At 40.0% G+C, this 24,836-nt stretch overlaps 2 protein-coding genes across 2 annotated transcripts in view; one reads left to right on the forward strand and one right to left on the reverse strand.

Annotated features, from left to right (window-relative positions):
* LETM1 (leucine zipper and EF-hand containing transmembrane protein 1) overlaps positions 1-17,247 on the reverse strand; it is a 28,735-nt gene extending 11,488 nt beyond the window's left edge. The window contains exons 1-7 of the mRNA XM_057374039.1: positions 17,101-17,247; positions 13,176-13,233; positions 9,614-10,070; positions 4,865-5,008; positions 3,975-4,112; positions 813-1,016; positions 214-333 (exon numbers count right to left, since the gene is read on the reverse strand). Of these exons, the coding sequence (XP_057230022.1) occupies positions 214-333; positions 813-1,016; positions 3,975-4,112; positions 4,865-5,008; positions 9,614-10,070; positions 13,176-13,233; positions 17,101-17,179 (1,200 nt within the window). The 5' untranslated portion in view covers positions 17,180-17,247. The remainder of the gene's footprint in view (positions 1-213; positions 334-812; positions 1,017-3,974; positions 4,113-4,864; positions 5,009-9,613; positions 10,071-13,175; positions 13,234-17,100) is intronic.
* Positions 17,248-17,269: 22 nt separating this feature from the next.
* NSD2 (nuclear receptor binding SET domain protein 2) overlaps positions 17,270-24,836 on the forward strand; it is a 99,927-nt gene continuing 92,360 nt past the window's right edge. Inside the window, exons 1-2 of the mRNA XM_057374032.1 lie at positions 17,270-17,342; positions 18,155-18,291. The gene's annotated coding sequence lies outside the window, so the exon portion shown is untranslated. The remainder of the gene's footprint in view (positions 17,343-18,154; positions 18,292-24,836) is intronic.

Genomic DNA, 24,836 nt, shown 5'->3' on the forward strand with positions numbered 1-24,836 from the left:
TTGGATATGTTTAACTCCGAGTATCTATCTGCACCAATAAAACATCATGGTCCAGTCAAAAGGCAGCAACCCACAACTACTACATACTTACAAGGTGCATGTGGTTATTAAGAAAGACTATTTTAACAAGCCTTTAAAGAGAACAGAATCAGGACAAAAATCAGAGCTAACAATTGGAATTAGGTCTGTGTATTCAGTCTTGCAAAACCATACCTGTTTAAGCTGTTCCTTGAGACGCTCCTCTGTCACACCRAGAGCTCTCATCCCTCGAGCACGACAAGCTGCCTGCAGTTCTTTAACAGTCAGGGTATCAACTCCCTCTTCAGCAATCATCTGCACATTGGAAAGTAAATTTGACCATGTAAGAGCTCAAAAAAGGGGCACCACCAGCGCTGCACAGCCAGAAACCCCTGTGTTACAACAGCCACTAGAGGCTGCTGCAATAACACAAAACAGCCTCTGCTCTCAAACAGCTCCAGCATGGCCAGTCAGCCTCTAAGCTGATATTTCTATCAGCTCCCTTACAAATTACAGTTTCATAGGAACAGTTTTCTTTGTARTATAATTATTTTCATTGCAATTAATTGTAGATTAAAGAAAGGTCCCTTTATTTTTAATAAATAAGGATCCTTCTGATTTTAAGCATTTTGCTTAAAAACATTTTTGCTCTTCAAGCATTTTTGTTCAAAGCTAGCTCAAAACCAAGACAATTAAGACAAAAAAAAAGGAAACACAAGCACACATATATTTACACACACTCTTTCCCATTATGTGTCAAAATCATTAACCAKTGCCTGCTCAGAATTACTCACCTTGTCATCTGCTTTTATGCTCCTCAACCTCATGGTCAGCTGGAAGCGGAGAAAGTTATTTGTCCCAATTGACTGAAGTTCCAACAATTTACAAAGTGCCACCAACTGAGGCCTGGTCAGATTGTCCAGTGTCAATTCATCTTCAAATAGTTTAGAGAACCTTAAGATTTCCTCATTACTGGGTCTTTCACCAGTTTCCCTGATCTGTGAGAAAAAAACATGCACAAAGCTTTTCAAAGCCAATGTTATGGTTGAGCATTATTTTGAATAAAAACATTCTCCTGTTTGTCAAGCACTTTGCAACAATTTTGGGATAAGAAATAGCACACCAGGAAGCAATGATAGAAGTTTTTTAAAAAAAACAAACAACTTACTTAGGCAAAAGACATGATGGTGTTGACAGTTTCCAACAATACTGCATAATGTACTTCAGATAAAACTAACAAAATGAAAATTAGATGCATCTCTACACTAAGAAGCAGGTCTATCTGAGTTGCACTGCCATGAGATACCTCAACTATATATATACACACACAATAAATAGTTGTTGCAGGAGTCACACTGGMAAGTATTTGTTCTGGTGCCATGCTACTAAACACAGAAGCACATTTCCCATAAARATAGGAAGATAAAGTAAGAAGTACATCCAATGACAAAAATTTTGCAACACTGGTGTCCCTATGAAACACAAATTAGGACACTTACCTACCTACTTCTCTCCATGACCACATTTGTTACAATAATGTTTTGCTTTCAATTCCTAAATGTTTTGCAGCACCTTAGTACAAAYGTTTTTGTACTTGAAATTATTCCAAAATATAAACCACTGTCTGGGGAAGGACTGCATCCTTCGTGATGGCAGGTTCTGTGTAACTGCTTGTACAAATGCAAAGTCAAGCTTTTCAGTGATGTGTTGCCAATGACTTCCCAGTCATTAAATCCAATCACTGGAAGTTGAAGTAACAGTTCAAAGAAGTAGAAAAAAAATTTTCTTGTCTCATCAGGTCACAGTAAAGTATTATCACCTGTATATTGATTTTTCAATTTTAAATATGCCATCAAAAGCTTATTAGTGACATCACTGCTTCAAAAATCTACAGAACTTAACCATTTAGTACTCCTTACTTTAGTCACTTAACACCTTCAGTGTAAACCGGAAGTACATCTTTTCCCAATCCCTCTAGTTTTTTTTAAAACCCTGTAAAGAAAACACAAACTAGGCAACATCGAGTATAGTTTGAAAACCTAGCATTACCTATACTGCTTGATTTAACATGCCTACGTGCTTTACCTGCAAACTCAAATATTTCAGTGAACAGCTACTGAGTTCAGGAAAAGGTAAAAACTGAGAAACAAGATGGCCTTGAGCCCATTAACCACCAGGATACTTGTGTAGCAGAAAAAYCAAGCCAGAGAAAGAAAGGTCAAAGGCCTTGTTGTTCAACTTTGCCAGTGCTTTCACTACAGGAGCCAAAAATGACACTTTTAAAATACAGCAGTATTTTCTCCCTTGCTTAAAGATTAATTCTGACAGAGCCAAGCATGTGTTTCTCAGAAGTACAAATTGAAGCTTTCTACTACATCATTAGCTACAAAATAACAGAGAGAAATTCTGGGATTCTGCAGCAGACATGCTAAGCCTGTAATCAGGCTCTTGCAGCATCAAATACTTCATCACAGAAGCAGCTGTAAAAGAATAGCAAAAAGGTGGAAAACATTTAGGCTGCTTCTTGCTCTGACATTTATTACCCAGTACAGTGAAATGAGATCAATGAAGTCTGTCTCTGTGGCACAAATGAGAAATATAAAGCCGTAAAAAGCACACCCACACATATGAAATGCAGGGCTTGAAACTTCTTTTTTAGTCATCAGAGGAACTTGGGACTTCCTCCAGCAAATGCGGAGTGAAACATTTATTTCCATGGAAATTAACGGCTAAATGCAAGTTCTTAGTAGTAGTACTTTCAGAAGAAAATGAAACGTTCCGAACATGAAGCAAGGCAGTGGCAAGCTCCAAGAGCCTGCAGGGCCAATGCTTCAGCCACTAACTGCTATAACTAACCACTTACAATGTTCTGCAGATTTAAAARAACAGAAAACAGATGACTGCTTAGAGCCTTCAAAGTACACGGACTTTGCAAGCAGTTACTGACTGGCAAAATTTGCCACTATGGTTATATGAGGTGATCTACGTGGCACTATCAACATCATCTTATTACCCCACACTTGAAAACTTTATTCTTAGCTCTGACATGCAGGAAAATCTTAAGYTATCTGACAGGGCTTGTGAAGTTCAGCTCTGAAATCCCCAGGCTTATGTGCCCTTTTCTGTGCAAATACCCACTCTCCCCAAAGGAGGGGACCACTGCCTTACTTTCAACAAAGCATCTGATGTTGTTGGCTCCACCTCTTATTCAACCACCTCACAAATAGAGAAATCAGAGATAAATACTATCCTGAGAAGACTTAAGAAGGTATTTTTCATCTCTCCAGGGAGTATTTTACTCTCACCTACAGTCTGGTGAAAGGATATGCTGTGAAACCTAAAGGCCATCAAAGCAAGAGGCAGATGTCTGACACTTAAGTTTCTCTGTCAGACACTGACCGTGAATAGAAAAATTTTGCAYGAAGCACAGCAACCACTGTAGCTAAACCTCAGATTATACCACATTCTAGTCAGTGACCAAAAGGATCTCAACGGTAGAGCAACTGTGCATTTAAAAAAACTGGTTTTATAAGCAGAATTAAATTTGACAAAGAAAATTTATGTTCCCCCCATTAAGTTTCCGTTAATTAGGAAAGAATTTCTCCCAGTTTTCATACCCCACGTTAAAAAAAAGAGGTTAAAACCCACATGAGTAACCAGTGAGCACACAATGTTTTATGTTAGAGTTAACTTATTAACAACCAGCAAATGAGCAGAAATACTCAGAATACCACTTACAGAATTAAGGGAAAAAAAGCACCAGCTAAACCACCTTAATAATAGTAAAACTTCACCCACTGAAGTATTACTTACAAAAAAGAAATTTATCCTAAAAAAATACTACATCCTGTTTCTTCAAGTCCAGCAAAAGAAAAGTATCTGATGATTATCATAGACCAAACAAAACATGAAGGTTTTTTTGTATGAAGAGAAAATACATTTTCCAAGTTTTTTACCTTTTGAAAGAATGTTGAAAAATCTTTTGTGACATTTCCCTTGGCTGCTTTATTTTTTAAGGCCATTTCCTCAATGGTGTCTTGAAGGAATTTAGCCAATTCAAGCTTTACTCTCAATTCTTTCTTCAATCTTTCCTCCTGTTAAAAAAATATTTCATTTTAAAAGTTTTTTCTAGACACATGTGCACTAAATATCACTTCTGCACCCAGACAAGTTATGTGGAGTTATCTGGACTTCTGTTATAATACACATCTCCMAAGGGGGCATTCACTCTTTCCAAAGATGCCCAGATCACTGAAAAAGCTGAAGAGCTCACTATGAGCTCTGAAAGTGAAAACTTGTGGGGCTTTTGGTGGGTTTTTACAAAGCTCTAAAAATACTGCAAAAGCGTAATTAAGAAACAAAATTTAAACAAAAAAAAAAGCATAAGAAGCCGTTTTAAACATTAATATACATATGAAAAACCTTGTATCAAGGTTTAAGACTACAAATGTTACAATGTCTCTTTTAATATAACTAGAAATAYAAGACTACAAATGTTACAATGTCTCTTYTAAYACAACTAGAAATATAAAATCTCATAGCTTTCATTTCTGCTTTGTAGAGTCATAGAAAATAGAGATGAGGATAGCAGAAAAGACAAGAGAGGCTTTCAGCCCTGATAGTTTGGCACCTGCACAAATAAAAACCAGGATGGCACTGGTTCATGATTATATTTTAAAAAGAAATATCTTCAAAATAATATAAGGAAGACAAAAGCATTACCCTGACACTGAGAAAATAAATCCTTTTTTTTAAACTTTTTCTAATTTCTTAGAAATTAGAATTTACCAAGGAAATTTCTAATTTAAAAAAAAAATCACTGGATTACAAATTCAGGCCTGCTTACCTTTTTAGACTTTGTCTCAAACGTAGAGGGAAGCATATTAGGGAACAATTTTAAAGCTACTGGAAGCAAAAATTCCATAAATGGGACAACAAGAAAAACCAAGAAAGGGACCAGGCGAAAAAGATCAGCACATATTCGAAGAAACTGGAAGGGAAAAAAAAAGTATTGACAAGCTAGAATTTAAATACTTACTTTAAAAATACTTGATACAATCATCCAAATATCATTCAGGCTCACACACATATATTTGCTATGAAGAAATTTTAAAATAACACAGTAAAAGGATGTGACAAAGTCAGTTTTTAGTGTTTTTTCTTCAAGTTGCTATATACTACAGAGTGCTGGACTTTCACCACTTTTCAACACTATAGAAAGTATTTCAAAAGCCTCACTGTGTCTCAATAGGATTATTGAACAAGTATCTCATTTAAACCTCTTAAAAGCACCTGAAAACAGGAGGTGGTCATTTGTTGTCATTAAAGCTGCTTAACTTCTTTTATGCATCTTTATTTATGCTCTCTCACTTCTTACATGCATGAGCTACTAGGGACTAAGTAATCAAGAATAAAATGAAAGATCCCTCCCCCTCTGCCTTATAACAATTGTAATGTACATTTAAATCCAGGGTAATGAGCCCAGCTTGGCAATTTTTTTTTAAACCACTGCTTTTCCAGAGCAGTAATCCTCTAAAGCAGGCGGTGTTGATCACTGAATCTTGAACTGCATGAAATAAATACTGTCCTTGCTATTTCTGTACACTCACAAATATATATATTAGGCTGTACAGTCTGTTTTCAAATCTTTCAGTAGTTGCTGAAAGTTTAGTAGCTCAGTTTATATTAGGGAGTGCAGATCTTGCTTGATTCTACCTTATTTTACAAAGGAAAAAACAGGTTGTTGGGAATCCCATCATATCCTAAATCAGATGTACACTCTGGTACTCTCCTGCCACAGATGTCATTCCACACAGGATTTGACAAACACAGCTGTGAGTGGCAAAAGCTGGCAACATAAATGTCATTACAAAAGTAAATCCATGCTCCCCCACCCCTCCAGCCCCTTTCCACAGCTCATGGCAATTGAGGGGAATGGCAGCAACAACCAGCACCAATTCTATGYCCTCAGGACTGATTTACTAGAATACAAAACCTGTAAAACTTCATTCAGAATTTTCTTAGCAYAAAATGAGCCAAAATCTTAAGCATTACTGTATGCACATGCTCTACAGATTCAAAGTTTGGCACTTTTCTTTGTATATGAAAAAATTCAGTTTCCCAGAAGGGATGCTTTGGTCCATTGTTTACAGGCTCAAGGATTTTTCCATTCATTCCAACAATAGAAGGCAAATSACTACCAGGGAGTTTAAAAAAAAAATGTAAGAAAGTTTAGAAGAAAATTTTTAAATTTAAAAAAGTACACTTTTAAAAAAGATATACTTCCCTAAGAAGAAGCCACCTCAAAATTTTCTTTAGAGTACAGAGTTACTATTTTTACCCCGTCTCTTTTCTCAGACAGTGCATGCAAGTATTTCTACAAAATCCATATCCAAGGAAGCAGTTTTACCACYGGATTAACCCAACTTAATGCTAACCTGAGACAAGGTATAAAGAGCCATGAAGGTGCACTGGCAGTCACACCACTGATCCASCTAAAACTGACCCATAAATACATACACAGACAAAAGAAAAAGGTTCAGTACAAACCAAGCGGGGGTGGGGCGGGAAAACTTGATTTAAGCACCAAGCAGGACCAGCTTTTTTTCACAGCAGCACTGTCCTGGATCAGCTTTCACAAATCAGGGAGCTGCACCCTCGGCTAACTCAAGGAAAACAGCTTTATGCAGGAACCTAATACAATAGTGTACGATTACACACACATTACTTGGCAGCTCAGCACCAGAACCTTGTGACTACTCTGTATCTGCTGCTGAAGCTCGTGTATTCCACTCTTCCCTCCTCTGCAGGGATGTTAATAAAGCTGGTGGACTTCACTTCACAAACTTCACTGTTTGCCACAAACCTCATTGTTTGCCACCTCACTGCCATATCCTGAACCATCCTGCTGCAGGAGCCAGCACTAGAGCAGTTAGTTTTTAACATTTTACTTCTTCCTGCCTTCTCTCCTAAGTGTACATATGTGACCCTGTTGAACACAAACGCTGCCAGCAATCGTACAAGCAGAATTTTGGAACTGACTGAGTTTACATAAGCAATAGCTCCCTTTGCATTAGCCATGCTGCAATTGCTTGTTCATGTGGTTAGATTACTTGGATATCTTTCCATTATTGCCTCCAAAGAGGAAGGAAAGGGCAGGCAGAAATAACTCATTTGTCAGTCTGCATGAAGATAAGATTTCTCTAGGACTGTCAGCTCATGTGCAGCTTAATACTTYTAAAGCAGTATATACTTCAATTTTTATTTTATACTTTTTAAAGTTCAGGAGCAACTCAAGAGCAAGATCCTTTAAATCAGTCAGTATACTACATTTTAAGGTTGAACTGATAAAAAAATGAACTGCATTGAAATAAACTTGAAATAATGTTTAAAAAAAAAACAAACTCCACATGTAAAGGGTTTTGTTCAGCTGCAGGCTGCATTGCTTTACAGTGACCCCAGGTTCTGAGCCTACCATGCCCTCATTCCAGAGACAGGATATTCTCTTCCTCCAAATACAGAAAACACAAAACCTAGATTGAGAAACTAACATTACTGTAGTTATTAAAACTATTTTCTYTACATCTCCTACACTGGATTTGCATGCATATAGACACAAACATACATAATTAGATTAGAGACAGTCTACACCAATGTAAACACTAATTTATATCTGCAAAGAAACAAATGTCTGTTTTACTTAGAACAAGAATTAATACCAAAAGTGCACATCTGCACAAAAAAAACAAATCCAGGAAGGTCAAATGCCAGATCACTACTTAAACATGAGAAAGACAGATCTATCATCACTAGATGACAAAACCAAAAGGCAATCAAATTAATAAATCCATCTATTGGCAGACTATTACTGCTGTTTATATAATTCCTCAGAATTATGGCTCAGTAAACGTGAAAGAGGCAGGAAAATCCATGGTTCCACTCTCCCCTCTGGAGAATTTCTGATTCTGTTTTAAACCATGAATTCATTTGTCTCACTTGACTTTCCACGTTCCCCAAAGCTCTCAATAAGCCAGCACAAGCCAGAACGGCTAGTTCAAGACGTCCTGCAGTCCTCACCTTCCCCTATCCTCAGTTACTCTTTCTGGTACTACATAATCCCTTCTCACGTCAGCACAGACTATTTTATTTATTGCTGAGCAACCTCTCAGCTGGATCAGCTGCCAAGCATACTCTTGAACCTGCACAAGGAAGATGGCAAAACCAAAGGAGCAGGAAGATGCTGAGACCATCACGTAGGGTAGTCCTAGAGGAGACCACACATCCACAGACAGAAGCTGCTACATGTTMATGTAACAACTTTTGCTACTTGTCTAACCTTGTGAATTTAGGAACAACTTTTTCCTACTGCATTTAAAATGCGATGGGTTTTAATTACACATCACATTGTTCAAATGTGACCTAATTTTATCAGGAAACAATTAAAACAATTAGCAGATACTCTTATTTTTGATCATTTACAGGAAGTTTTACAGGGCAGAGATGTGAACCCAGCACATTATGTGCACAGGTATTCAAACTGCAAAGAGCCATGCTGTGCCCACAAACAGCACTGTGCACTCCTGCTCCAGAGCACAGACACCTTCTGCTCTCCACCATTTCTTCTAGAACAACTTCTTTCCAGCAACAGCTGAAATGCATTTTTCATAAAGCCAAGAAGATGGACTTGAATTTTAATCTCTATAAATTGCTTTTTCCTTAAAAACAGTAAAACAAGAACTGTCAAATCAGCATGTTTGATATTTTGCTAATGAACTAAAGCTGAATATCAATGTATTCTTTAAAATAAAAGAAGAAATTAACTATACCAGCTAAAAATTCTGCAGTCTTTTTATATGAGCTCACATCTAATGTTTTTAAATATCCATATAACTTTTCATTCTAATTAAATATGCCGATTTCATCCAAAACCTGAAATTGCTATTGAAATGCATATATATTATCCAAATTTGAAAGCACTCACATTTTGCACTCCAGACTTCTTTAAATCCCCCTTTTCTTTCTTTCCTTTAAAATTATCAGTTGTGGTTTTACAGTTTCATAAAGGTGAGCTACATGCCATAAAYAAAAGAAACGCATCTGGGCTAAAATTATTTCAGATGTATTTGTAACTGAGATAGTACATTATCAATAATGCATTTCAGCCTGCAGCTTTTATCCTGTTCAAAAGAACCCCATGAAGCAACAAAAAGGAATAGAACTGGCACAGCTACAACCTTTATTAGCAATGTTTTGTCTCTTTTTTTCCAGCTGGAGTGAAAAAGCAGAGAAAGTGACCATATACACAGATGTAGCACATGTATGGGAACTTGAGAACAAATCACAATTGCTGCCCATGTGACAAAAAAGGAGAATCCTCTGCTSTTCCAACTAGGAAATAAATTTATCTTCAATAATGGGAAACATGAGTCATTTGGAGTAATATCCACAAATTTTAGTGTCCACATAGAGAGGAGAAGGGAAACGCCCTAGCAACTTCAGTTCTAGGAACAGAAGATAACAGAAAGGACTAATTCAGTTCAAATAAAACAAAGCAATCACTGAGGATACTCAAAGGAAATTGGTCTTTACTCTGTACCTGTCTCCGTTCCCGACGAGACAAAGTGTTTCCATGCAGGATTCTCCAGAGCATCCTTGCAGCTATTTTTGTGTCAATCCATAGCAATCGAAACCCATGGTAATAGTGCTTCAGTTCATCCACAATTCTCTGCCCAAGAGATTTTTTCACAACTTCCACTTCTGTTGGACTATATACAGGACCTCCTTCTTCCAGCTTCTTGTTTTTGTCCTTTAAGGACTTCAGTGACTTTTCAACTATGGAGTCATCTTGAAGGGGACGTGAAGAATGCCACCACCTAACTGGAAGACACTGGGGACCTAAAACACCCCTGGCTGCTAGYGGCGTCCATGAGCCAGAAGGGCTCGTAAGAGTAAAGTATATTTGTTCAGATCCTTTAGTCCAACAACAGTAGTGCACTTTTTTGGAGCATGCGTAAACAGGAGCAACACTAGTGCAATATTTAAAGTGTATAGCCCTTCAAAAGAAAAAAGCATTCAAGAATTAGCAATAGATTAGCTATACATATATAATTACATATTTCTGTATTTATAAAATGCACAATTTGAAAGGTATCTACTGCATAATTAAGGAAAAAAATTTCAACTTGTAAAATCAATGWCCATACCTGAAAAGAACACTTCGCTTTACTTCATGACAAAAATAAATTAACCTGCAGGGAATTTTCCATTATACAACTTCAAAAAGGTAGTTTATTTTACTMCAATTAAATAAAGAGAAGACACCAGATGTGCTTTCCATCTAGAAAGCTACATTTGAAAATTAATATGCAAATTCTTAAGTAACCTAAAGTCCCTTCTATTACTTCTTTTATTTGTGCAAAACACTTGATGCAAAAAAAACCCAGAAGTTGTAGACTTGGGATAGGTGCTGAGTCAGAGAATTAGTACCAGAGGAATCCAATTTCATTAGAGTTCCTTTCTTACTATCTCCACAGATCAAATTTTCCTTATTCAGCAGAATCTATTGCAAAAACTTCCACCACGGTAGTGAGTTGGGCAGAGAGAACCCAACAATACTCTCTACTTTGTTCAGTACTTTAATTAAATGTTGATTGAAGTTAGCACAGAAGCACTGCCCAAACACCTCARCATTCCTTATACACACAGAAGAACCATTCATTATATGCAAGTATGATTGTACATGCTTTTATTAAAAGAGAGGATAAAAATAAATTAGTTGATAAAATACTTCATATAAATTAGTTCCATTAGTGTCCCTCTGAAATATCAGCATTAAGACATCTACAGGACAGAAATGTCTGGGGTGTTTTCATCACGGAGCCCTTGTACTACCAAAACAAAATCAGAATGTGTTTTTGTCTTCAGTCAATGAACACAAAATATGTGCAAGTGGCTCTACAGGCCTGAGTAACATTTCAAGGGAAAAAGGTTTATCATATACTCAATTTTCAGCCAGAAACACTTTTTAAACTTAATTATTACATACTCAAAATAATTTCAAATTACTTTAATTTCAATTACTTTTGTCTACYTAATGTTATACAAATAGAGATTTGTTTAAAAAAATACTAAATTATAACCTTTTAAAGACACATGATTTTCTAGTTTATACTGAAGTTTTAGCATCTGACCATTCAGTGGTCAGACAACTGCTGAAACATACAGTTGCACAAAACAGTCTCTTGATTAGCCAGAAACCTACACATTTGCACAGATACTAAGTAATGAGAATTAGAGTTCCTTTAAGAAAATAAACTACATTTTCTTAACCAAATCAAAACACTTGCATAAATGAGTCCACTCTGACTCTGAGGCATTTCCCAAAAGCAGAGCTTCAGGCCTACAAAACAAGTTCCACCTACATACATTGACACTCTTCTGCATGCAGAGAGGAAGAGAGCTCTGGCAGCAGAACTGGTTCTGAGTCTGCAGGGAATAAAAATTTTGCAAGAAATGTGCCTCYCTGAACATACTTTCACAAGCAGGATGTCAGACACACCATTTTTATCCCATCTGTCCTCAGTTCTTATCACTAGAGTTCCCTGCATTCAGATCTGGGTCATGGAGGGTGCGGGCATTAGTTCATTTTATTTTAAGTCGCAACATTACATTAATAGCAGCTTTGGTTAGGAAAAAAAAAAACAACCACAAAAAACCCAAACCAAAACAAATAAAAAAAACCCACTCCAAACCTCCTCAATACAAAAAGAAGATTATTTATCCCAATATTCTGCTGCTTATTTCACCATAGAATGGTGAATCATAGAATGGCTTGGGTTGGAAGGGAATCATAGAATGGCTTGGGTTGGAAGGGACCTTAAAGACATCCAGTTCCAACCCCCCTGATACAGGAAGGGACACCTTCCACCAGACCAGGTTGCTCAGTCCCATCCAACCTGATCTTGAACACTCCCAGGGATGGGGCATTAACAAATTCTCTGGACAACCTGTTCCAGTGCCCCACCACCACAGAGCAAAGAATCTCTTCCTTTTATCTAATCTAAACTTACTTCCTTTCATTTTAAAGCCATTTCTCCTTTTCCTGTCACTCCATGCTATTAACAGAAGTCCCTCTCCAACTCCCTTGTAGCCTTTTTAGGTATTGGAAGGTGCTGAAAGGCTTCTCTGAAGCCTTCTCTTCTCCAGACTAAACAACTACAACTTTCTCAGTCTTTCTTCATAGGAGAGGTGCCCCAGACTAACAGGTTAAAAACCATAATTTTCCAACTTCTCAGGAGAGAGGTCTTGTATACTCACCTACTAAAAATTGGTATTTGAAAATGTTTTATGTATTTTAGAAAGTTAATAATAATTAATTCTACATCAAGTGATATAGATCTAACATGTCTAAAAAAGAACTGGTTTGTTTTGTACTAGAGGGTTGTGTCTAGGCACACATCCTTATGTTACAATGAAAACTCAGGAAATCGAAGAACAGTCCCTGTATCCTGAGCAGTTAGATTATAAATGGACTACAGGRCATGTATTTTAACATTCCAAGGAAAGTTGTTAGGAAATCCTTATCTACAAGTATTCCTTGTGAGCCAAGTCAGGAACAGAGTATGGATTCTGCCAACATTCAACTCCTTAAGTTCCACAATGACACACAACAGCTGGATTTGTTTTCAGAAGAGGACACCATCACCCAAGGCTGTTACAATAAACTCCCTTCTTTGGTTTAACAGAGATACCACTTAGATGCTCTACATTCTTATCTGTCAACTGTGATTTTCAACTAGCTGTGACCGAATGTTTACTCTAGGGAACTCCATGGAGAAACTATGCAAGAAGTTTATCAGATCCCGTTATGGCACCTGGAATCACACAAGRCAGAGATTAATATTCTACTTGCTTTCAGATTAGATGTGAAACAAAAAGGAAGTGGGCAAAAAAAAAAGAGAAGATTTCACTTTTTTTCACCCACACACAAYCAACCAGGTGAAACGAGTAATACTCAAACTTCCTCTAATCTGTCAATAGCACAAGCTKAAGCTAATATTTTAACACTTTGTCTAGACAGAAACCTACATTCTATGACAGTATACAAAATGATAGCTTTGTACTGTCTTGATTTCAGAAAAATGTTCATATTTACTCACATTTTGTTTGCCAGCCTCAGGGATGTACAGCTAAAACATGCCCGATCTCCCAGGTTACCTAGAAAAATAGCAATTATTAGCAACAATTCCAAAATTCAGGARGACATTTATCCATGTAGTGAACTGCACACAAATACCTTATTTAGAAGATTGATCTTTACATTGAAATAGCTACTACTGAAATAACACAAAAAGATGTTGCTTAACATGCAGAGCAGAACTCTGTGGATGTGTGAGGTTGGCTTGTTCTTGCTCAACTGCCTGAAGACAGGTTTCCAAGTCCCTCAGGCAAGCAACTATATTGCAGAAGAACTTCACTGGAAGCATATGTAGCTTTTTAACAGCTCTATGAGAACACAGTATCAGATGATCCAAATGGAGCTCTTGCCAAGTGTTTAGGATGAAAACAGCTTTTTGTTTTGTTTAAAGCAAAACAAATAAAACATGAGCAGGAACTTCAAGACACATCACTAGAGAGGTGGAACCACAACACCATTTCAATACATTGCAGTCCATTTTGATTAGCACCTGGTAGAAATAGCCCTACCCCATAATCTCACTGCAAAGGATATAAATTGTCTTGAAGGGAGGAGTGAGAGCCTGACCCCAAGCATAAGAAAAGTTAGCTTTCCAGAAAACACTGTGTCCCTCAAAATGAATTCATCTGAAACACTAAGTCAGATTCAATCCTAATAATAGCTAATAAGGTCCAAAAGAAGGCCTGACACCCATATACAGGTACCCTTTATCCAGTTACAGACACAAACAGCATCCATTCTAGAAATAATTTGAGAAGATCACCAAACCATAAGTCATCTAAGTCACATGCTTCAATAAACGGCCATGTCTGAAAGTCCTCCGAACATGGAAGAAGAATCAACAACATAAAATGCTACTTAGTAGCTGTACACAATCTACAATCCCGGAAAGTCATCCCCGAGCCAACTAGAAAGGAATTCGTCTTCCTAGAGCAACTTTAAAAAAATAAATCTTGTATCAGCACCTTGTTACAATAACTCAATAGGTAGCTACTAACAAGAGCAAAAAGACTTTGCGAGAGATCAAAAAAAGTCACACAAGCAAGATTCCAAATGCCTTGATTCTTTTTGGCCAATCTTTTCAACATTCACTGTAACCGAAATAAAACTGGAAGGCTGCATAGAGTAGGCATACTGTGGTTTGTTTCTCCCATCTGGAACTTAATATTTCTGGTGCATCCTAAGGGACAGCAGGACAAAAAGGTCATTTGAGAAGTCCATGGTACCCTTTCCCACCATCAAAGCCAATACACAGCCTGTGACAGGACCCAAAGTAGACACTTGTATCTGAGGAAACACAGCACCCAATGCTGATGACCAAAAGCCTTCCCCAACAAAACATCCTTATTATTAGGGCAAAAGAGATGCTGCCAAAATCAGGTGGGACAATCAGAAAGTACAGAATAGAACATAAGTTTACTTATCTGAGGAAAATCTTGACAATCAAGGGATGTCCCATGCTAAGCGGGCTCTGAGGTAATTACAGCAAAAGCTGTGGCATTATGAAGTCAAAGGATTTGCCCATCTTGAGTTGTATCAAACTCTAACAGGTACTCACTGCCACTCCTAGCACAGCCAGAGGAAACACTGTCTTGAAAAGCAAGCCCTGCGAATCTGTGAGGGCACTGCARTACTCTCCAATATTTACAGAAAGAACAGTAGCAGAACTACTTAACCCAAGAAGCCATCCCAGAAGGACATCCATGACCTCAAGGAGCAGCTGAGCAAAGCAGAGAAGTACTCAGCGTCTACAGGGATAAGTCACAGCCCAGTAATCTGCCTCACCTGAGTGCCAGGAAGCCCACAAAGCTTTATGTGCCTACAAGAGTCCTACTAGGAGAGGGCATTGCCTACCATGGATAGGTGCCCCTAGAACTAAGAGGGATGATCTRGAGCTCAAAACTGGCTTGGAGTTTCTTAGATAAAACTCCACAGCAGCAAGACACTTTCACTTCACTTTCTTTCCAACCAGGCTCATTAAATGTTAAGGAAGGGGTCAAAGAACAAAATTCCAAGGTTACCGTAAGAAAACATGCTGACTAAGCTTCTTGTTGTACAGCATGTTCAGAGTGTGAACATACACACAGAAATATTAATTCCAACTTTGCCAGTTCTGACAACAAGAGCTCTTTAGGTTTTGCAGTGTCTCTAATAACCATGTACCTAGGAGCAAACCAGCCCTGAAAAAAAAAGATATACTTCCTTCAGAGAGGGGCAAAGTCCATAACYCTTGCTTCTGGGACAATACAGGCATCCAAAAGTGTCTGAACAAGGTGAATGTTGCTTAATCATACTCAACACTGTTCTTTTAAGAAACCCRCATTAGCTCTGAGTGAAAGAATGGCCAGAGAAGCTGTATGTTCACATGTTYCTCATGGAAAAGGAGTAGTGGGAAACTTCATACTTATATTTACTGAAATATCAAACCCCAAGTTTTTAATGCAGAATAACTGTACTGTTACTATGTTTAGAATTTTTAAAAATAAAATGATATCATGAAGTAAGTCCCTAGAGAAGTGTAAGCTTGCAGTACTTAACAGTCTGATCTTCACAGGAATAACACTTAGGACTCTTAGAAGCACTTAGCTTTAACTTAATCTTGGACTACTTACACGTAAAGCAAAGAAGATGAGCTAAGTAAAGCAAAACACTACAGAAAGAAAAATATACCAYACAAAAATGCATTAATAATAGATTCATATTCCAAATAAATCCATTGGTTSTATCATAACCACAGTGCACCACAGCACACTAATTATTTGATTCTATCACAGCAYTTCAGCTTAGRCTGTGTAAGATTTGTAACACTCAAAATTGGAATGATCATTAGCACTACTTTTTATGCTATACCACAAGAATAATCAAAGCTTACATCTAACTTGAAGGCACGTGGGTGTGCTTTCTCCCTGTTTTAAATAAACTGGATGGTTAGGATACCCCAGTTTTTTTGTCAGGACGCTGTCCAAGCTCAACCTAAATAAATGTCTTTACAACAGTAGCCACCAAAAACCATCAGCTAGAAGAAGATACCACACTTCAGTGACTAGTGGTAACCAACAGGATGGCCTGTTGTTTGCAATGAACAAGCATCCCTATGCTCATCAGGTCTATCATCACATCTGCCTGGGTGTGAGCGTGCAGCTGCCCTGCTCTCAGTGACAACAATCCCATTCCAGCTCAGGGCTCTGTGTCAGTGACAGGCAATTCCTCGCTCATCCCCTGCAATTCCAGCTCAGGACGTAAAGAGCAGCCACAGGCCTCGCGAACGTCACAAGTTATCAGCTGTTTCATGCCACTAAGCTTCACCACCCACAGATATTTAAACTGCCAAATTATCTTCATTATTAATCAGTAYCACAAGTTGCGCGCCTTTTTTATTTTCCTAAGCTTTCAAAGCCATTTGGAAAAAGGTTTCCGCCCTAACACAGACTAAGAAAGCAATCTCTTATACTTTCTTAAATGGAAGAAGTACATAACTAGTGACAAGACTTCACACCCAAGCTACGCCGAGAGCAGGGCAGGCAGGACCGAGACGTAGTAACRCGTTCCTGCACTTTAACAAAAAGCACGTGTTTTTCCCCTCCCCAGTCAGCCGGCATTTAGGAGACACGCGTATCCCACTGCGCTCCTGTTAAATCATGCCCTCCCACCGCGCTGCCGCGGAAGCACATGCGGAGAGGCCGCAGCAGCCGCGGAGCGTGGGCCGGGCCGGGAGCCGCGCCAGCCCCGGCGGACAGAGCGGCGGAGACTCGGCCGCAGCCCTGCCCTCCCCTCCCGCAGCGGCCTCTCCGCCCACGCCGGGAGCCCCCAGCCGCCTCGGCCCGCTCTCCCTCCCCGTGCCCTCCCGGCCAGGCCCGGCGGGCCGGAGCCGGCGGGCGGTCCCTCACCGGGCTGTGGCGGGCGGCGCAGCGCTCGGGGCAGGCGGCAGGCGCGCCGCCCGCAGCTCTGCAGCAGCATTGATGCCATGGCGGCGCTCCGAGGGCCGGCGGGCGGCTCCGGCCCCGGCCCCGCTCCTGTCCCGCCGCCCGGGCCGCGATCCCCACACGCCCAGCAGCGCCCAGGAGCGGCGTTCGCCCAGCACCGCCCCGCGGCGCCGGGCACGCTGGGAGCCGTAGTCCGGGAGTGCACGGTGAGGGCGGCGGCGCCGGGCGGGAGGGATGGCGTCACTGAGGGGCGGGTTGCTCTTYCCCGCAGCTGCCCGAGGGGAGCGGAGGGACCTGCGATGGGCACCGGGGACCGCCTCGGTCTCGGGGCTTTTCCACCCGAGCGTGGCTTGCCCCACAGCCCGCGGTCCCCGCCGCGCCGGGAAGGCCACAGGCCGTGCCCGCTGTGAAGGGCGGGCGCCGGTGCCTCACGGAGTCGCCCAGACCGCTGTGGCCCCACGTAACCCCAGCGCAAAGTACAGCGCTCCGGCACCGCACRGTGCTTTCCTCTTTGGCAGAGGTTGCACTGGGTGATGCCCAGAGATCCCTTGCAGCCCGGAGGACACGGGATCCTGTTGTGGGTGCGGCCGGGTTCCCATGCGCCTCCCGCCGAAGGTTGGCCGCAGCAGTTCTGCTGAACACACGTGTGTTGCTTGTGGATCTCGGGATTTGACAGAAAAAAAAAGGTTCTCTGGTGGAGCTGTGATGGTTTTGATACGAAAGAGCACATAAATTAGTTAATGGATAGATGTGCCACACCGGTGCTGGTTAATAGTTGGACTACAAGTAGAATATTATTCCTCAGATATTAGTTGAGTCCTAACCAGCAGTAGGATCTCATGTYAAATATTTCAGTACTCGGTTAACGCAGTATTACATAGTAATATCTTTATTTTTAACTATATTGGCAGATGCAGCAAATAACCAGAATCAAACTGCAGAAATTATAATTGAATCCGAGAASACTGACATTTTACAGACTGTTGAGGTTTGGGTGTTAATGCCTTCCTTGTTACAGAAAAAAAATGGGTGGAAAGCTGCTGGGACTGTCTGTGGACAAGATGGCTGCCAGCCCTGCCAACAAGATGGCTGCCCTAAGGCCAGGGTTCCTGAGGGACAAGGGTGCCATGGGATCAGACCTCTCCTGYCTCACAGGTAACTTACAACACCGGGCCCTTGGTCACCTCTACACCCACCTAAACCCTAAAGAAAATAGGTGCAATTTAACCTTATGTGAAAAGGGTAGCAGAAGCTTTCAGCTTTGACCCAAAACGTGACTGAAAACAGCGTCTCTTAGCAATAAAGAGCAAATGAGTCTGCAGTTTATCTGTTTGTGCCTAAGACTAGGCTAATTGCAGGAAATTAATTGGTAATGTTATWGAGTCCTTTTATGTATTTAAAGAAAATCCTCAGGGTTTCGCCAAAGTACAGAAAAATATGGATGAAATTTGCATTCCTTGTATTTTAAATTCAAGAGTATTTGTGAAGATGGAATATGCAATTGAGTATTAAAAAAGACACACTTTTCTCATTGGCTACAGAAATGCTAGTGTTGCTTAAATTTAATGATAATTAGCAAATTAACATGTATTTATGTACTTACTAATAGAGCTACTTTTAAAATGTTAGGCTCCCAAATGCACTGTAAGATTTTTAGCTAGCTGYGTTTGCTTTACAAGTATTTGAATGTGTAGTGCATTTAAATGGTTAAAATTATTTAAAATGTGCAACTTGACAATAGTGCTTTATGTTACTGGCAGTCTTGAAAAAAAAAACCCAAACAAATAACATCTTCCCAATCTACACATCTCTCACTAGACTGGGTTTGTATCTTTCTCTTGTTATTCTTTTTTTTCTTTCTGGTTGGCTGATAACAAAACTAAATGAAATGGGGCAACTAATGGCAGTTCCTCTAACAAAGCTGCTTAATTATGTAGAAACATTATATGAAGCCTATACAAGAAGAATAATATGCTCTGAAGTCATTAAACTATTGACAAGAGATTTCAGACAGCAAACAGATGATTACAGAGGTCTCAATACATTTATGCAGACAAGTAACCAGCCTTTCAATAGTTTCATTAAATTCATTAGTATTCAGGGTGGCAGACAATGTAGATGCATGGGCCTTTTCAGAGCTGAATTCGTTATGTTTTTGTACAGTCTTTTGTTCCAGATTTGTTTACACCTGGAAGTTAGAGGGTTTGCTACTGTATGTGAAAAGGATTGATAATACAGTCTGTGAAAATTTCCTAAATATATACAATTTCGAAATACTAATTGATTATGTGCATTTACCCAGCATTGCAAAGTAATGCTTAAGAAAAGACTGAGCATTATAAATTTTTAAGTAGTTGTACAAATTGCTCCCGCATGAAAAGACCAAGTGACTTGAGGTGACGCACGGGCCTTCCACAGGAATCAGTTTTTGTTTTAAAGAAAAACATCTTCTACTCCAGCCAGAGCAACAGCCCATGATCTCACAGAGAAAAACATTTATCCCCCGAGAAAATTACCATACCACATAGCTACTAGGGTTTTGGGGCTTTGTTAAAAAAAAAAAAAAAAAAAAAATCAACTGCTACGGCCATTTTTAGCCCTGGTTTTTAAAACCACCACGTTGCTTGGAAAAGTTGTCAGCCATCTTGCTGAAAAAATCTGTTTTCCAGCAGGAATAGGATGAGAGACTAAAAGGAAGAAATACAATGCCTTCTTTCTAGATGGATTCAATAAGGATCTGAGAATAATTAAAATAAAGGTAATATCGGAACAAAATTAAGATTACTATTTCATGTTAAAGATCAATTTTTTTYCCCCGCTGGATGTTAAATAGAAGCAAAAGCAAGGTCAGAGTTGTTTAATCCAATTCAAAACAACCTCCAAATAAAAGGAGATTCTGATGGTTGTTATAGGCTGTGTGAATATTGAAATATRTGTTTTACTGCTGTATGAGCAGAGCCCAGTGATACCACAAAGGCAGGGCTGTTTAATTGTCTGCAAGAGGTATGATGCATCAGACCTATAAAAGCACAGAACGTGCCTAGGGCTGTGYATTACTTGCATAGACATGACAAAGCAGCAGATGGATCTGTAATTCTCATTGAGGAAGTTTAGAAATCTATATAGAAATTGGGGGGCAAATGTTAATATGAACAGGGAGCAGAACTGCAAATTTGTCATCGCTTCCTTGAGGACATGTCCCAGGAAACACTTCTTAGACCCTGTTGATGTTTTCAAAGCTTGATAACAGCTCCCCCCACTCYAACTTGAGGTGCCCTGTAGTGTGTGACAGCACCAAATCTGTGACACGCCTGCCAAAGACAAAGCCTTGGTTCCCCAGTACACCCTGATGACAAACCAAGGTGGCAGCAAAAGCAGGAAGAGCTGGGGAGATGGGATTCAGGGGCTGGAGAGGGAGGAGGTGCAGTGCTTGATTCTCTGGGCTGTAAATGGGAAGAGGTGGGAGCATAATTAGCATTTGATGAGTYGGGAGGCAGCTTTGCCATTTCACTGCTGCAACATGGTGTTTGTGTACACAGCACTACYCTATAAGCTACGTATCAGTACAGGTCCATAGACAGTCCTTAAAAGTAGAATTATGCTTTTAGGCTGTAGAATCTGTTTCCATGGCAATCCCCAGGTTGTTTCATTGAATARGTTTAACAATATGGGATTAACCTCATTTTTATTCACCAGTGTTCAGCGTAAATGTAAAGAAAGAAGGGGGGTGGGTGGGGAAGACATTACCGTGTAGCAAGCTGCATTAAGTTTCTACTAACAGATTATTATCAGTTTGTTTTTTTTGTTTTTTTTTTAAAATACTCCCATTCATTTTCAGGGACTTTTTGGAGAGATTCTTGGGATACTAAAGCCTGTTGCTCTGTCAGTGTTACACCCAAAGGTAAAAGTTCAAGTGCAGGCTGGATTACAGATTTGCTGTATGTAGGTCTGGGTCACAAGTTCACGCCCGTCTGTAAATGTGCTAAAACCAAGCAGCACTGGCTGCATATTAGCAMAGAAATGGGCTGCCCTGGATGCCTCTTCAAATACTGCCCTGAAAAGCCACACAGAAAGTGCCTTGATGGTAATAATGTGCTGCAAACAGTCATTTCCAATCCAAGGATAGTTAATTACCTGCTCAAATTCCAGTCAAAAAGTGGTATTTTAAAAGATTGCTTTGGGTTGACCCAAATTAGCAGCACAAAATGACATACAAATAACATACTAGGTTGTCATTAGTTAAATGTGGCATGCAGGCAGGCAAGAGCACAGCTGGGGGAGYAGAAACAGGTAATTTTATAAATCTTTTCCAAATTGAGAGAAAAGCATTTGCAGTTCAGAGTGAAAACCACCGAGGTTCTCCTTTTTCCCAGCAGATGGAGCTTATGTGAAACAAACAGGCGGAGAAGCTGCGGAACCACCGCGCAAAGCAAGGTTGGGGCAATGGAGGAGCAYATGGTGGGGAAACCCACAAGGTTCTGGCCAAGGTAGAGAGAGGCCAGGAAGTGTTCAGGTTGTGTGCTCAACAAAAAAAAAGGGAGAATGTAGCTACAGAAAGCAAATCGATTTAGACTTTGAGAAATAGGAGGGGAAAAAGGGAATCTCTACTGTTACAAACACACCTGTTAGTTCCAGCTGATATGGGAAAGACTCAGATTTTGCAGCAAAGTCATTAATCCTGTATTTAAGTAACCTGTTGTGCCTCCAAAKGAATCAGTTTGATTTTATGAATGACATGCCTTAAAACTATGCATTTAGAGTTATTCTTTGCCTCCAGGATTTTTTAGTTTGTAGGGTTTGCAAGTTCCTGTCTGCAATTAGAAAAACTGAAAGCAAACAATCTTATGTCATCATCTGACTCTCAGAGTTAGGTCTTTAAGAAAACTCCAAATGTTGTGCTACTGTCAATAAAAGCCCTAAATCTGCCACCTCTGCTTTTGTGCACCTGTCAAGAAGCAAGACAAGAAGTGCATGCCATCAGGGATGCTCTCCCCCACCCTMTCCTGGATTTTGTAGACCCTTTCCTGCACTTCTCGTATATCACAAAATTCCTGATGTCAGGCAGTACTGGAAAAACAGGAGATCCCTGCAAAACAGAGATCCCTGCAGAACAAAGCTACCTTTCAGTTTGTGTCCATTAAAGAAACAGCAGATGGTCAGCACACCGTTTTAGGAGAACTTTTACCTTTGTGTTCTAAAATGGAGAAAAATGTACTGCTTCCAAGGGCCATTTTAATGGCCGCAACACAACTTTGTTTTGCAATTTGGCAAGGCTGAGGCTGCTTATGATAGACACGGGTTTGGAGAGGAGCAGGTTACAGCCAGCACATGCACACAGCTGTATACAACTTGATGCAGACAAAATGCAAAATAGTCCTGTTGTCCCTCAGACATATTCGGGCTTTCTCTGCCTCAGAGGAGGTGAACAGAGCTAAGCCTTTCTGTAAAAGCCTTTCTCATTTCTCTAAAATTAGAAAGATATTGAAGATGGATACGTTCATTTGCTGAAGGCTGGTGCTCAAACTTCCTATGCAGAATTTAGCCCTCTTGGGTCTCTGTTGTTACCTCATTCTTGCTGGTTTTGCTGATGATCTTATCAGTCCTGGCTTGTATTTTTCCCTTACAATCAGCCTGAATAACCCTRCTGGAACATATTTTTCCAACCTTTGAATCACTCTCTCTTGTTTACCTTTCAGCTTTAAATTTTCTACCTTTCATAATYCTGACCAAGTCTGTAACACAGATCTCACACTTTTTCATCCTGTTCTCCTTGACTTGACTAACACTCCCATCTTCCACACTGCCATACAATGACCTCCCCATTCCAGCATGCAAGCCCACAGCCCCTCCTTTATTCAAGTCAAAGAGCTGCTTTTCTCAAGAGGCCTCCCCACAGAGATAATGAAAAGCAGATTAAGAGATTTAAAAAAGGAGTTGGTTCCTTTGGAATGGTCAGTGCGCTTTCCCTTTCTACAACCATTCTCTATACTGTAAATTTTCCAAATCAGTGTTTGTCTGGATGTCTGTGCCTTGACCTCAGTAGGACCCAAGCTGTTGGGCCCCAATCCCATATATGCATATGCATACAATGTCCCTTTGCTATCAGAGACATTCACACAGTGGTAAAAGAACAGTGCAGTTACGTGTTTGTAAAATCAAATCCTGGTGCTCTCCAGATAATATCATAAAAATCTTGGGCAGAGATAAAACTTAACATTTTAATCGTTTTTGTGAGACAGAAAGAATGGCAACCTCCAAGGCAAGTGAAGTGACAGCTCTGTTGACAACACTTGATTTGTAGATATATGAGAATCTTGAGGGGAAATACCTGTTAAAATGTGATGTGAAGCTGTTGAAAAACACCAGAGAGCCATCAGCACAAGTACATCCCAGTGGTGCTTTGCCAGTATCCTGYCTTTTTCTTGTGCGGCTGAATTTCAGGCCTCAGAAACAGAAGACGCTTTGTCTGGGCTTTCCATGTAATCAGCAACCTCTCTCCTGCCTGCCTTAGGCCTCTATTCACTTTATTACTGTTATCATATCCCCTAGAGACAGACTTGGGGAGGCATTCACCCCCAGACATCCTGTTACCTTCAAGCAATTAGGTATTTTTTTCAGTAACACRTTCTATGCTTTAAAYCTGGTTACATGTGTATATAAAGAGYGGCTAGCACCTTGTGTRYGTAAGAAAAKACAAAGKTGATGTAAAAGAGCTTTACTATTGGATTAGATCAGTATCCAGGGGGAATAAAGTCACCCAAAGCAGGCACTCTCCTCTGAAAGCAAATTCAWGAGGGAATTTTGTGTGCAAACTGAAGGTGTAGCTGTGGGGTGCAAATATTTAGCAGTTCGTCAGCTGGATAGAGCAACAGGAGCTCTTTGGGACAAATCTGTGCAGCAGGTAAAAGTGAGCCATCCAACCTGCTCATCAGTCAAGGTGGCAAGCCCCACACTCATTCCAATATGACACATACCAATCATTTTTGTTTTTAATCACTCATCCAATAGCTGAAAAAAGAAATATGCCCAATAGATATCAACCAAAAGCTGGCTCAGCTAGCAGTGCTTTCCTGTCGTGCCAAGGGAACAACCTCCTCCCCTCTGCGAGGCCTCTCCTCCCAAGGAACAGACATCTAACTCTCCCTGAGTGGAAAGCCTCTTTCAGCGTGCCAGCTGGGAATCAGGGCCCTGGGCGCAATCCCAGCACCTGTGCCTAGTTTTCTTACAGAGCACACACAGCCAGCTGCTCTGCTAGGTCTGCAAATGTCCTCTATACCCTATTTCTTTTCTGTGTATTGCTTTGGATAAGGAATGCAAATGTGTTGCTTACATTTGGATTTTTGCAAATACATTGTTTTACATTTAYCTTTAACTGGTTTGTTTAAGGATCATATCAAGGCACTGACAATTGAAGTCATGCCATGTTTTCAATAATTGTTAAATCAGGGTTGTTGAACCAATAGTGCCCAGAACCCCCTGTTATATTTTTGAGGGAATTTGAAGGTAGGCAGGATGTAACTGCAGGCCRCTTTGGAAACTAGTGACATGGAGTTTGTTAGGAAGAAGTGTTTTTGATGGCTGGTGTTTGTCAGCAAACTTTTCTGGCATTRCACATGGTAGCAGAGAATATATTTGACCCTGAGGGTTCACAGGCATTAGATAATTGTTTTGGCTCTGATGTARTTCACAGTGTGTTAGAC

Source organism: Malurus melanocephalus, unplaced genomic scaffold (genome assembly GCF_030028575.1).
Source record: "Malurus melanocephalus ecotype Western Australia unplaced genomic scaffold, MMel_1.1 scaffold_214, whole genome shotgun sequence".
NCBI classification, from domain to species: domain Eukaryota; kingdom Metazoa; phylum Chordata; class Aves; order Passeriformes; family Maluridae; genus Malurus; species Malurus melanocephalus.